Genomic DNA, 13,922 nt, shown 5'->3' on the forward strand with positions numbered 1-13,922 from the left:
GGGAATCACGTCCTTTATTTGATAATTTATAGGTTTCCTGCTTGATTAAAAGTCTTGCCGTCATCAGGATATGTATAAAAAATAATGATACTTATCATATAATTAATTTTTCAAAATATTATTGCCCTTTAATGCACTTAAATAACGGACTCTGTTGCTTGTAACATGTAAGATATAAAGTATGTATATATCTATGTAGATATAAGCTCTCAAATTGCATAATTGTATCATCATCCTATGTTAATGAATAATGAAGGTGTACTACATATTTTAACATTGACATTGTGTAGAGGGGGAGCTAAGCCGAGAGGTGTATGTGCTGGCTTTAAAGTAAGTAATATTTGACAGGTATATTGGTTAATATCATGATGTAGAGGGCAAACAAAGGGAAGAGTGTATTAGAATATTAATAATTTATAATACAAATGAAATTCATAAGTGTTTACATTTTATAATATTAATGAAATGAAGACCAAATGGCTCGAAATCTTATGATATCAAGGATTGCTTTGATTGAGAGAAAGTTGTATATTACAGACTAACATCAATATATATATATATATATATATAAAAAGTTTAATAGAGAAATATAAAAGCAAAAAGGAGTTTTTTGCTGTTCTTTATATTTTGCTCTCTGCAGCATTTCTACTTCAACTCCTGACTGTCTATAGAGGCTATACACGACGCACGGGTCGATATTTTTTATTCTTCTACAAATCAGCTTTGACAATAACATTAAACTTTAATATCTACCACCACGACCATAAAAGCGGATCCCTCCTCTCCTCGACGACGACATTTCCTCCTCTTCCATAATAATAATGAACGACGAGTCTATTTCCAGTTCCCTCCTGGAGTTTCTCCGATCTCAAATCCCTTCAATTAAAGTGGAGTAAGGAGTCAAGATATACATCCATTATAAATACGTATAATTAATATGACTAACATCCATTGCTTTTCAGTGATATTGATGGCATTCTCTTGGACTATGTCACCTCCATCCTCGAGGATCTCAAGGAAGACAGCTCTAATTTTGATTTGGATGAATTTTATGAAATGCTCACTGCCTACATACCAGACTCTGCTTCTATAGAATCCGAGATACTTGCGGATTGGCTCATTAGAACGGCATGTGAGCAGAGGAAAGAAGAGCCTCAGGGGAGTAGCAGTTCTTCATCTGCATCCTACTCCTTCCTCTCTTCGTCGATATCCAAGGTTGCATCTCTGGATCTCTCTCATATCATAAAAGAAACACCCAAAGAGGCCCTTGAAGAAGAAAAATCACCTGATTCTTCCACTTCCTCCACATCATCCACTTCTTCAGATCCTACTTTTGAAAGTAAAGAAAATGCTCATATCGAAGAGTCGTGTGAGGACGAGGTTATTTCATCTATTCAAAATGAAATGTACAACCCTTTAATTTATATAATATTCTATATATTTATAGAGATATGAGTTTCAAGATAAAATGGATAGTCTTTCCGAGTTATTTCCCTATGCCTGCCAATTAGAAGTGGTGCATTGCTTGAGTTTAGCTGAAGGAGACATTGACAATGCGGCTCATCTCATCATGATTCGTAATGAAACGGGACAGAGTTTCAGAGCACCTACTGATAGAAAAGTAGTTGCATAATTTAATTCATACTATCTGTCTGAAGCCTACTTAATGATGTGTATCGTCTTTTTAACCTTTAGATAATCAAAGCCAATACCAAGCCGATATTAAATGCAAAGGAATTAAAAGAAAAAATTGTTGGTAAATATGGGTTCATTGATCAAGCAGAGGATTCCAGATATCATCGACCAAATATAAAAAAAACCGTAGGTCTTTTTTTTTTAAACTAGTTATATTTGATTTATATTTCATTATTGTGTTTTAAGAACATGAATTCATCAATATATGTATCAATGTGATGTGTCTACATAAAAGCAATCTTAACTGTTGCTTGACTTCATACCAGCATAAACGCTTCATTATTTCATTGACGTATTTCACTCAATTAAGAATTCATATTCTAATTTCTGGGATGGATTGAGATACCTAAGAGTGTAAAATCTATTCTGGAGCCTTCATTAGGGGCGCTGGATGGGCTGTAGCCCCCATCCCAAATTAAGGAATTTTATCTGTTTCCTCTAAAGTTTAATAATTGAAATTTGTTTCCTAAAAATTAAATTTTTGTCAATAGCTGAGGATTTTTGAATTTTTTTTCAAAAAATTTAATATTTCCGCAGGATTATTATTTTTTATATATATATATTTATGTATCTTTTGTAGAAAAGTAGAGTAATTAGATTAAGAATACAAATGTAATCCTTTTGAGAAAATTCATCATAGCCTGCTTTTGTATTGACAAACTACAATGATTATATGATATTTTTACTTATAGGAGGACAAAAAGTTGATTCGCTATCGCGACGGCAAAATAGTGAGCACCAAAGGAGAAAGATTTACTCAAGTTAAGAAGGAAGGTCCTGAAGAAATGAAGAAGTCAAATGTAAATATTGTCTCTAATTTTTGACAATTAATATCTTATGACAAATCATCAAAAATACATATTTTGGATTTGTCAATAATTTTTCAGTTTTTTTTAGAATTACGAATCCGACGTATAATTTCCACATATCATTCTCAAATTATTCCCTTTTATTTAATACTCTCATTATCACAAAATTTCAAACATAATTATGCAGATATTAGATAGCATTTTTGAAATGGGTTTTAAAAAAAAAAAAAAAAAAAAAACTATTTACAAATCAGTATTCATTCGAGACGTAAGCCACTACGACCAATGGCGGAGTGGCACGATTTTAATTATGGAGGTCATGCGTAAATTTTGAGCTCCCTATTCAGGCCTGTGACTACGGGGAGATGTTACACATCTCTGACTAAAATCTTGTCAAATTTGTCGACAAGACTTTGTTTTTTGACTGATATTTTTTTGTCACAATTTTGAAATCAACAATATTAATTGTTGACAAAAAAAAAATATATATATTATTTGTCAAATTTGCCTTTAAAGAAACATGTCAAAATTGTCCAAAGCCCCCTTCCCCCCAAAGAAAAAAATTAATAACGGCACTTAGCTCTACAGATTTACAAAAGTCTATTTTTTGGGATCTAGTTTTATTTAAAAAAAAAAAAATTTTTTTAATATTTTTCGGATTTGGCGCCCTCTTTAGGATAATTTTGGACCTTAATTACCCTTTTTTAAAATAGCTATTACATTTTTATTTATTTTTAACGGCCTTTTTTAAAATATGCATATTTCATTGAATGACGTTTTATAGAGAGAAAAGGTAATTTAGAAATATAAATAAAGTATTCTTTTTTTCTAATAAAACATCATTAAATGAATTTTGACACAATTTATCAAAAGGCCAAAAGAAGGTTTAGCTTTTTCTAAAAATAGAATTATGGAAAAAGACCACTCGAAATTATTGTTTCTTAGGATCCGCATTTTATTTTATAAAAAAAAATTGTTTAGAAAATTGTTGTTTCTAGAGATTATGCCAATACAAGATCTAAGGTCCTTAATAGCAGGGGCATCCGCAGAGTTATTTATATATATATATATATTTCTTTAGGGGGAGGGGATTCTTTTGAATTTCTGAAAAAATTAAATTTTTTCCTCCACCCCAGAATTTGATCGAATAAAACAATAAATTGACCCCTGATTCCCATGACATTTTTTTCGTATTGAATAAGAATTTTTTCATGGCTAAGGCACTTTTTTTCCTTTTGCAGACACCCTTGAATATAGTAAAAGTCCTGAGATGTTTCTTTATTGATATTTTTTCTTACATCAATTGCAGGACGTCAGTAACCGTTCTTTTTCTTAACACAAAATATCCGAGAATTATATCTCGGTCTTGTAGCTTCAATAAGACCTCTCGACATTAATGTTTTGATATAATATATCATTTTAAAAAAATAAAGAAAGAAGAGGGGCTCTGCCCTTAGCCCCTTGTCACTCCACCACTGGCTACGACAACATGTTTTATTATTATTTTGAATTACCAAATCTTAAAAGCTACAAGCGATTTTTAATATAAATTATAATTATTATTCATTAATTTTAATTTAATTAAATGGAATGTTATATAATACGTATTAATTTCTAATAATTAATTATTATTTTTCTTCCTTTCCACGCTGCTTTTATTGGAATTACTCTTTTTTTTTTTTTTTAATTTATTGTTATGTAGAAATTCTGACAAAACCTCCTTGACACCAGGTCCATTTGATATCGGTGTTTTCGTAGATCAATAACTTCTAATAATATGTTTCCCTTTACAATTACCACCCTCTTATCATTGCATCAGTATCCATTCTTCTTCCCATTGAAATTATATTATTATCTTCATAATTATGCATGTTCAGTATTTCTACTCGATGTGATTATTTTTAGTTTAATTAAAGCCCTCTTCAGGCATCTTTATTGTTCATTCCATCGTTTTTTGTTAGTATCAATGAAAACGGCTGTGAAGTTTTCAAATACACTTTTAATATTAGTTAATTATAATAAATATTCCATGAAAAAAATAATTATCCACACTTTTGTAGTATTTATTTATATATTAATCAATAGGTTGATTTTTGGTGGAGCCAATGGCAACAAGTAGAACCATGCCCTATGAAATCTTCCCCATTGCTTTTTTTTGGGCCCTTAGGTTGCTTATTGGTAGAGTATCGGAGAAAGAGTCACTGTTGAACTATGAAATCATATTATTCCACAAAATCCTCGAAAAACGATAACAATACTAGCGAAAGGTCCCATGAGCAATAGTTCTAATTTATCTGTTTCTCTAACAAAAATCGACCTAATATGTGCAATAGGGTCAACGATTCCACATCAAACCGCCCAAAGGTTTTCTTTGAATAACTCAAAAATTGATTAAATGTTGTTGATTACGGTTATAGGTGGAGGGAGGGTACTAAACTGAGCCCTGCACTGGATATTATTTTGAAGAAATTTAAATAATATATAAGCTAAAAATGATTATTTATAAAAGGACCCAAAAGGTAGAAATGGGATAGACCTTTTTTATTTATGTTTTTAAAATGAAGAGGTAATTTTAATACGGATACAATGTATTTAAAAAGAATATAAGAAGGCATAATTTTTTTTTTTTAAATATTATTAAAAAATACCTGGAAATTTTTTATAGCATAATAAAGGTCAATTTAAAAGAATCTAAAATGTAAAAATATATTTAAAAAAAGGAATGAAACAAAGACTCATTAATCTTTCCAAATGCCCTGCTCAAGCTAAAACAGACGCCTTAACTTAACAAAGTATTTCTGTAAAGTAAAATGTGGTTGACCAAATGTGTATTCCAAACTTATTTTGGAGCCATTACTTTATATTATGACATTTAACCTCGTTTATCAAGAACCAAATTCTCTTAACTTAAATATTTACTTAACAGAATGAAGCTTGGAAACTCAATGTTTCATTATGAATAGTGGTGTTTTTTATTTTTGATAGTAAAATAGATACAAGAAATTCATTTCAACAGTCTCAATTTCTCTATTTTTAAGTATAAACAATCAATATTAGACTTCTAGGACGACATATGGGTTAATATTTGTAATTTTTTAGTTAAGACAATTTGACCCTCAACCCTCAAAGTGTTGTTCCGGTCGAATTGGATTCATTTTTTTATCCACAATACATATATGTAAATGTGGGCATGTTAGTTTTTGTTTTGGAGATATTTCGATTGGGATTAGGAACAATCTATTATGTGAAATGTGCAAAGATTTAAAAGAAACTACATTTATACTAAATTTCATAAAATTCTAAGGTGGCCGGCTCAAAAACTGCCCTCTTCTTTTGGACGATTTGAATCTATGCCACTATAACTTATTCTTCTCAATTAATTATTATCGAATAAGCTCGGTAATAACCTTTCGTGTACAGGAATAAGAGTTAAATCATTTTGAAGTATGTTCTCAACCAAGGTCTTCATGGCATTTTTAACACTCGACTCATCCCTCGCTGAAGTCTCAAACCAAGATAAAAGCCCATTTTCTTGCACATAAGAAGAATACTTATATCGTGGGACTTTGATGTCAGGTAGATCACACTTATTTGCCATCAGTATGATTGGCATTACTTTGTTTGGCTCTTCATCCCCATCCTATGTCCAATTTTGCGTAAAAAAATATTTTTATATGTATTGATGAATGATTGCTCGCTCACCGTGATATCTGCCCTGGAATCAAATAGCTTCTCCGTTACATCACTTAACCAAGATAGTGCAGAGTCAAACGTTTCTGATCTAGATAGATCAAATACTATTACTGCCCCGTGAGCATATTTATAGTACACTTTTGTCATCCCTCCGAATCTTTCGTGACCAGGGACATCCCAAAGTTGCATATTTATTCTCTTATCTTTCACTTGAACGGATTTCAGCCGATAGGAACAATCTACACTGACTCTATAGTCTGAATGGTAGTCGTTGTCCACGTAGCGACGAATTAAACTACTTTTCCCAACTCCCAGATCCCCTAAAAACAGAATTTTGAGAAAAACCTCTGGGGTTATATCCTTTAATTCTTCTTCGTCCATTATGACTCAACCATTAACGTACCTAAGTAATACACATTTCTAAAAGAAAGCCCGGACCTAGCTTTCAGGTAATATTATCTCAAGCCATATTCGCAGTTTCTTCAAGGAGTCAATAATAATGATATTGATTAAAATGCATAACACTGGTCAACATTATTTTAACCCTTGGAATGAGATGATTATGTTCCTGATTGATTTTACATCGAGAAAGATGGAAATTACCCTTACAACAGTTCTTTTTTGAACAATTTTTACATGATTTAAAGTTCTTTTTCACCTTGGAAGATCTAAAAAATATTACAACTATTTCTGTAGGGATATCCGATAAAATGCCTTGTAAGTACCAAAAAATACTTTTCATTTGTAAGTAATAGAATACATTTCTCATTCTTGGTAACAATGATGAAAATCGTAGTTTGTTGTATTGTAAAGAGTCTTAACTAAAACCATTCAACTTCATAAGAATAAAAAAAAGAGCACCTTGAAAAAAAAATAATATTTAAAAGTTTGATAAAGATTTGTTATTTAAAATTATATTTATTAAGCTATCACCAGTTTCAATCCAGGGCCAGTGTACTAGTGTTTAGCTTTGACTTGAAATATGCAGAAGGGAACTCAAAATAAAATATATTGCAATATCAATTTAATAGACTAATCATATCAGATCAGACATGTTAATTTATTTATAAATATATATATTATATACGAGTGTACAACCACACTATAATATAAGCGTCTCAGAGTGATAAAAATGGATTATTAGACATAAAGGATAATATAGTTGTTAGATAAAATTTAGGAACTTGATAACGTACATATGATATTCAAGGGTTAGTAATGAACTATTCACATGAGCCCATAAGGATCCCGACAAGGATTTTATGATTATTTTTGAGAACGATATTCTGCTTAAATTCTCCCTTAGTTACGGGAGCAAAAGTGACTGGAAATCCAAGGTAAGACATAGGCTTGATGACAATTGATGTTTCATGATACTTAGTAGTGAAGGGAGTTGAGAGTGCTTCAACATTGAATGTTTGAGCTGCATTCAAACGATTCTTCACAATTACTTTGACGACAGAGTGTTCTCCAACTCTAGTAACAGGAAATGAAATAGATTCTTTATCAAGATATACGGTTTTTTTAGTGCTCGGTTCTTGTTGAAATTCACATTCGGGTCTATAATTTGATGAAACAATACTTTGAAGGGGAACGGGTATATGAGAGGGCTGTTGCCCTCCACTAACTTCTAAAATGGCAGTCATTATTTCACCAACAGAGCCTTCCGTCTTTCCAGTAAAGCATAGTGCCTTTTCAAAGTGCACTCCCCCCTTGATTGGCCGAAACAAAATACTAAAATCAATCGAACCTTTTGAGAGTAAATAACCCTTCTTCAAGGAAATTATAAAGTTAGGATCCGTGTCTTTCACATCCCATTGCAACCTTTGTTCTGTATGATTTTTGAGGGTGACATTCATCTCAGTTCCTGGATGTGCAAACTTTATCTTATCTGGCTCAATTGTGAATTTTAAGGGAAGAACATGAAAAATGATGGATTGACAGCTCTCTTGATTATGCGGAGATGAATAAACAGAAATGGAACCTTTGCGTCTCTCTTGAGCAATAGCAGTTATGGCGATAGTTTCTCGTTGACTGGGCGCAACAATTCCGGATGATGGTTGTACCATGAGTATGTGTGCTGGCCAACCAAGATCAAATCCCTGAGTGTCTCTTGTCACATTAATTAGGGTTACCAACACAGTTTTTCTGGATTCGATGAAAATTTCTTCATCATGAATTTCAAACACTTTTCCAGTCTTTGAAGCTGACGCAGGATGCTCCAAAATAGGCGAGCACCGTGTAGGAGGTGAGTGAGGTTGTGTAGCAAATAGGGTACTATTATAATTCGTGTTATCCATTCGACTCTCACTCAGAGTTTCTTCAACTGGTAAAGCATTGAACTTAATTATACTCTCTTCTTTAGAACAAGTAATTCCGGATAGTTCTACAACCATCTTTTTCGCATTCTTATAAAAACTTTTTACATCCAAATGATTTGTTAGGCCACTAAAAGACTCACACTCTCCTTTATAATCAGTATCCATATTAGCAGCAACTCCATTTCCAAAAATAGAAGATTCGTAAGTCAACTTAAGGGAAGGAGATAGTTTATGTATAGCTTTGCGCATTGCACTCCGAGCTAATTCAGATCCATAAAATACATGAATAAAACCCACAAAAACTTGGTTTTTGTCTCCCATGGGAACCCTCCTAGGATCAACGGTAAAACGAAAAATACAGGATTCGTTAGGATATAACACAATTGAATCTTCATTCTCAAAGCTAATAGCATCTGACTTTGCACCATTGTTTCCTAGAGCAAGACATGTACAAAATCCTGGCCCACTACCTTTGTTACGGATACTTAATGTTTTAATAATGGGTTTATCTGATAGTTGCCCCAAAAAAAGTGACTGTTTACCATTCACTTCGTCTCCAAAACCACTAAAAGTAAACTCTGGCGCTCCAGCATGACCTTGTAGTGCTATGGTTGCCTTATAAATTTTTCCTCCAGCTCCGAGTCTTGGTTTGATAATAAGCTTTCCTACATCGATCTTGTCCCCATTCTTTTTTAGCAAAGTTGTGGGTTGAAATGAAACTTTTATACAGATAGTTCCGTAACCGGGGAGTGAGGCTATATCTACAGACCTTTTGTATTCATCGGATTCGTTTATTTTTACTTTAAATAAATTAGATTCCCGGACAACTAATGTTACAGCTATAGCATCGGGCAAAGCATTTTTTAATGTAAGCATCTGTTCTTCTGACGTACCAACTGGAACGGATATCCAATTTATAAATGATTTATCAGCCTCAACTGGAAAAACGAAGCCTTCTTTAGCCGGAGTATTATTATTAGTAACTTTTTTCGTATTCAATTCTCCTAGAGAACTTTTTCGAAGAGGAGATGAAGAGCTAGAAGAAGTATTAGGAAGTTTACCAAGTTGAACTACAGGGAATTTCAAAGCGTTTTCTTTATCTTCATCTTTTGTAAACTTCGAACATATTTTGATGGGGACTTCATATGTCGTGCCATTAGGCTGTACAGTACACCTTAATATGCATTCTTCTTCACCAACATCCTGAGGATAGAACTTAAAATGAGTTTGATACTCTTTCTTAGGTTGAAGTATCATAACGTTTTGCTCCATTTTAAATATTCCAAGAGATGAATTCGCAATCGACAAGGATATAGTCATTTGTATATTACCAAAGTTCATCATAGGAATGGAATGTTCAAACCAAGTTCCATTTGGAGAACAATAGAGGATGGGTATCTTATTAGATTTCAATGTCTGCAACTTTGCTTGTCCGACACGAGCTACCATGGGGACTTGGGCCAAAAGTTTTCCCTCACAGATAATATTGATTTGAGAGTGAAGTGTTTTCAGTTCATCCGATCCAGATGCAGGTGTATGAATACTTATTTTAATGCTACATGCAACAGATTCCTCTGTTGTAGACAAGGAAATTGCGGGTAGAGTTAAAATAATGTTTTTGGACGAAATAATCTTTATATAACGTGTTTGACCATCCGTAGGATAAATAAAGGAAGGCAGTTGTCCTTGAATTTCCAAACGAATCTCTTGATCATGCTGCCCATTATGAACAAGAACCAAATCCTCTGTAGTCGAACAATCCTCAGGTAAAATTCCAAAATCTATACGGTCACCTTCTCGTGTGAGAACCTGAAGTTGGCATTGATTTTTTTTCAATTGTTCCATTACAACGATGGACACATTCGGATCATTATCAACAGATTTAGAAGACTTAATAACACTATTAATGGGTTGAATCTTGAGTTTTTGCTCATTCCTCGACAAACTTTGACTCCTGATAGGTGATGAATGTCGAGTCCCAGAGCTTTTTTTTCTGGATTTCGATGGAAGTGTTCTCGATGAAACATTAGGAGACGAATCGTTTGAAACAGAAGTACTTGACATTTCTAGAAAAGATGGCAAGGCACCACTAACACAAGACATGTCAAATGAGGAAGATTTCTTATTTGTCTCGGAAGCTTCCAAAGTTTTAAGAATCATGGAGACTAGATATTCGGCAGAACCTTTTTTATCATCTGAACTCGAAGATGAATCAGTACTGTTATTCATCAACATGGATATAAAATTTAGATCCAATTGACCATCCGAACTTAATTTATTTTTTAACACCTGTTCTAAACCCTTTGAATCATTGATGGATATGGAGTTGTTAGTATCTGACATACTAAGATTCTTTTTATATTTATTTTTATCCTTGCCAGTTTCAACAGAAGATGCAGACGAAACATCACTAATGGTATATGTAGAATTTGTATGAGAAGTCGAACTTTGTTGCAAAACAGTTTTTTCTAAAAGAGGTCTAGCCTTCAATTTGGGACTCTTAATAGTCTCAAAGCCTAAATTAGGACGAGAGCTATCATCAGTGGCATTGCAAATAGAATTACCAAGTCGAGAAGTGTTCATCATAAAGTATTGGGATCTAGATAGTTGATCTTCAGTTAGCATAGCACTTGCATTTGTATTATTCAAACATTGTGAAAATCCAAGCTTTGATCCCGTTACATCCGATGACATGGTTTGCTCTTGAATAAACCGAAATTTATCTTTATTTTCTTTTTCAGCATCATCTATAAAGTTAGAATCAAGAGAACGAAATTCTTCCTTCTCAAATTCTTCTTGTTTTTCCTTTTGCTCTTCAAATTTAGCATTATCAAAAAAACATCCAGACTCATTCATAGCCCCACCAAACGGGCTATCCTTGGCAGCGGAATAGTTAGATTGAATACTGTTTGGCATTGACATCAATGCAGAAGGAGGATTTGTGTAGTCTGAGAATCGTTCGTTTTGTGTACATTCGTCTTTCGATGAAGATGAGGAATTTGTTGTACCAAAAGAAGTAGAGCGAGCACTAAACTGCCCAGTACAGAAGGAAGGAGACTCTTTTTCTATTTGATTCCCAAAAATTTTGTCCCACGAGAGCCTTGAGTTATCTGCACTTATATCTCCAGAGTTCACGGCACTAACAATATTTTGAAGAAGACGGTGAACGGGAGGAGGTAAGCCACAACTATTCATTGGTGTACTTGGAGTTGATTCAGAAGGGACTAAAAGTTTAGTAGGAAGTCCTACAGGGGTTGTGGCTTCAATCTGTAATGTCATTGATTGGTAAATTTAGAAAATCTTTCATGCAAGTTGAGAAAACTCTTTTGAACCAGATAGGATATCATTAAGAAATCTAATTAAGTAATATATCCTACCTTTTCCATGTCAAAATGGCACTGTAAATAATTACTATACACATTGGGAAAATAGCATTGAGTCTATGTTTGACATTGTATTATTTAGAATTGTCAATTCATAGAAACTAAAGTCCTTGTAATTTAACAAATTTTATTTGTATCTAATAATGGACTAATCTATCTTAGATATGCTCAAAAATTAATTAATTGATCTGTAGCTAATTCAATCCGATTTTGAGTTAAGACTTCTTAAAAGTGGAAGAGTAAAGATGTTTTCTGTTGTCTGAAATCTTGATCAACAATTTTTATTATACATTGTAACATCATTGCAAAACAATTAAGCATTTAAACATAAGTTACTCTATAAAATGGTTGACCTTAAACATTTCAAAAGTTAGTAGGAAATGAAGATATAGATTGTATCAAAAGATTTATACATATTAAAAATGGGTAAAAATCAAAGAATAATACGCTCAAAATATTAGAATATTTCATTGTTAAGAGCTAACAAAAGTATTGATCAACAGATCCAAAATCTTATATATGAGTAGAACTATTCTCTGCAATATTACCACATATTTCAAATTTTAACCAAACACAAAATGCTTCATCTTTTTATACATGAAAATTAGTCATTGAATGACACATTTTTAATATAAATATTGATGTATTCTAGGCAAGTCCTATATTTCCTAGGGTTATGTTGTTAGAACACCCTACAAATTAGTGTCTTATCTTGAGATATTTAGCCTCACTCTAAAAAAATTAACAAATATTGAAACTTTTTTCTTCTTTTTCTTTCATTGAACTGTGTCCGTTTTCAAAGTCAAATTTTTTAAATTTTGAGTAAGTTAAGTTCGTGTTTGATCAATCATGGAATTCTAGATACATAAGTCTATTAACGGCATTTTTTCCACACTTGAGTTATAGACTCTTTTTATATATACTTTATTAACCTATTCGTGGTAAGTAATGAGTTTTTTTAAATTTTAAATGCTCGCAAAATATAATTGTTAAGATTTAAAGAATTAACAAAAATGTAAGGAAGCTGAAATTTGAATGTTAAGCACAATATATTCTGCTCATATGCGTCATTAATTCAGATATCTTACTAATTACATATATGGAGTTCGATTATTGAGAATTTCCACATAATATGTCATGTGGTTTTTTTCTCCTATTCAAAAGTAGGACATCATCAACTCCTTTTTTTTAGTAGGAAAGTAGGGCCTGTACATATTACTTTTAATTAATGTCCTTTTGAGTGATACTAATTGAAATTTGACTCATCATTGCTCGTATATTTGGAGTTCAAGTAAATATTTTGGGACAGTTATGCGTAATTTTCATGCAATTATCGGCTTATGTTACATTTTCCCGCCCCGAGTAATACTCTCAGTGTACAGTGCCATTTTGAGTTAGAAAAGGGGTTGAATTGAAAATGATTAGCATAGGATTCTCTAAATGTACAGATTTAGAAGAAAATGTTTGTGAAGAAGAGTAAGCAACAGGTGTGGGCTCGAAGTCGTCAAAGACTTCTTCCTCCTCTTCCAAATCCCCCTCTGCGTCTTCTTCTTCCTCAGTAGTAAGAGCAACAAATCCGGAAGAATCATAGCCACTAATCCCAGATAACTCTGAAATAGCATCTGGTCTCAATAGCCCCAAGGAGGAGCGCGCTGAAGTTGATGATTCACTCCTATCTGCTCGGGGATCCTAAATCATCAGGGAGTAAGGCAGTAAATAGAAGAAATACATATTATATATCGTAACAAGGATTTACCATGATTTGACGGATGAATGACTAAAAAATATAAAATGAAGTAATAAAATTGCCAAAGTGAAGGGTACTTGAATTCCAGGAATAAAGACGTTCTAACTTCTATCTCTAAAAAGTAAAATCCAAGGATCAAGTTATAAAATCTCCCACTTTTTTTAACTGAAAAACTTAAAACAGGCGCACCAACTGCTCCTATGAATCATTGGCCGATGTTTGATAATTTTTTTATAGTCCATCATATACAGCTGTTACTTCTGAGTATATTTTT

General features: G+C 32.7%; 3 protein-coding genes across 16 annotated transcripts; 1 reads left to right on the forward strand and 2 right to left on the reverse strand.

Moving 5' to 3' along the window:
• The first annotated feature begins 3 nt into the window (after positions 1-3).
• On the forward strand, positions 4-4,546 carry LOC121120377 (CUE domain-containing protein 2). 14 transcript variants are annotated; one of them, XR_005865033.2, is made up of 7 exons: positions 4-892; positions 963-1,380; positions 1,448-1,621; positions 1,696-1,821; positions 2,388-2,495; positions 2,593-2,716; positions 4,207-4,546. XR_005865033.2 is itself a non-coding variant. In XM_040715229.2 (7 exons), the coding sequence occupies exons 1-6, from the start codon at positions 822-824 to the stop codon at positions 2,700-2,702; spliced, it is 1,017 nt and encodes a 338-aa protein (XP_040571163.1). In that variant the 5' UTR covers positions 4-821; the 3' UTR covers positions 2,703-2,716; positions 4,382-4,546. The 14 variants fall into 14 exon arrangements, 12 of the variants coding, with proteins under 12 accessions (XP_040571163.1, XP_071745710.1, XP_071745712.1 ...); XR_005865034.2 differs by having other exon boundaries at positions 4,382-4,546; XM_040715229.2 differs by having other exon boundaries at positions 2,583-2,716; positions 4,382-4,546.
• Positions 4,547-4,999: 453 nt separating this feature from the next.
• On the reverse strand, positions 5,000-6,671 carry LOC121120889 (ras-related protein Rab-32A). Its single transcript, XM_040715788.2, has 2 exons — positions 6,207-6,671; positions 5,000-6,144 (listed from the first exon to the last, which is right to left on the reverse strand). The coding sequence occupies exons 1-2, from the start codon at positions 6,576-6,578 to the stop codon at positions 5,881-5,883; spliced, it is 636 nt and encodes a 211-aa protein (XP_040571722.1). The 5' UTR covers positions 6,579-6,671; the 3' UTR covers positions 5,000-5,880.
• A 545-nt stretch (positions 6,672-7,216) lies between these two features.
• On the reverse strand, positions 7,217-13,842 carry LOC121120421 (centrosomal protein of 192 kDa). Its single transcript, XM_040715288.2, has 3 exons — positions 13,658-13,842; positions 13,348-13,590; positions 7,217-11,785 (listed from the first exon to the last, which is right to left on the reverse strand). Exons 1-3 carry the CDS (start codon positions 13,658-13,660, stop codon positions 7,421-7,423), a joined length of 4,611 nt encoding a protein of 1,536 aa, XP_040571222.1. The 5' UTR covers positions 13,661-13,842; the 3' UTR covers positions 7,217-7,420.
• Between the last annotated feature and the right edge of the window lie 80 nt (positions 13,843-13,922).

The sequence above is a fragment of the Lepeophtheirus salmonis genome, chromosome 6 (genome assembly GCF_016086655.4).
Source record: "Lepeophtheirus salmonis chromosome 6, UVic_Lsal_1.4, whole genome shotgun sequence".
Classification (NCBI taxonomy): Eukaryota; Metazoa; Arthropoda; class Copepoda; order Siphonostomatoida; family Caligidae; genus Lepeophtheirus; species Lepeophtheirus salmonis.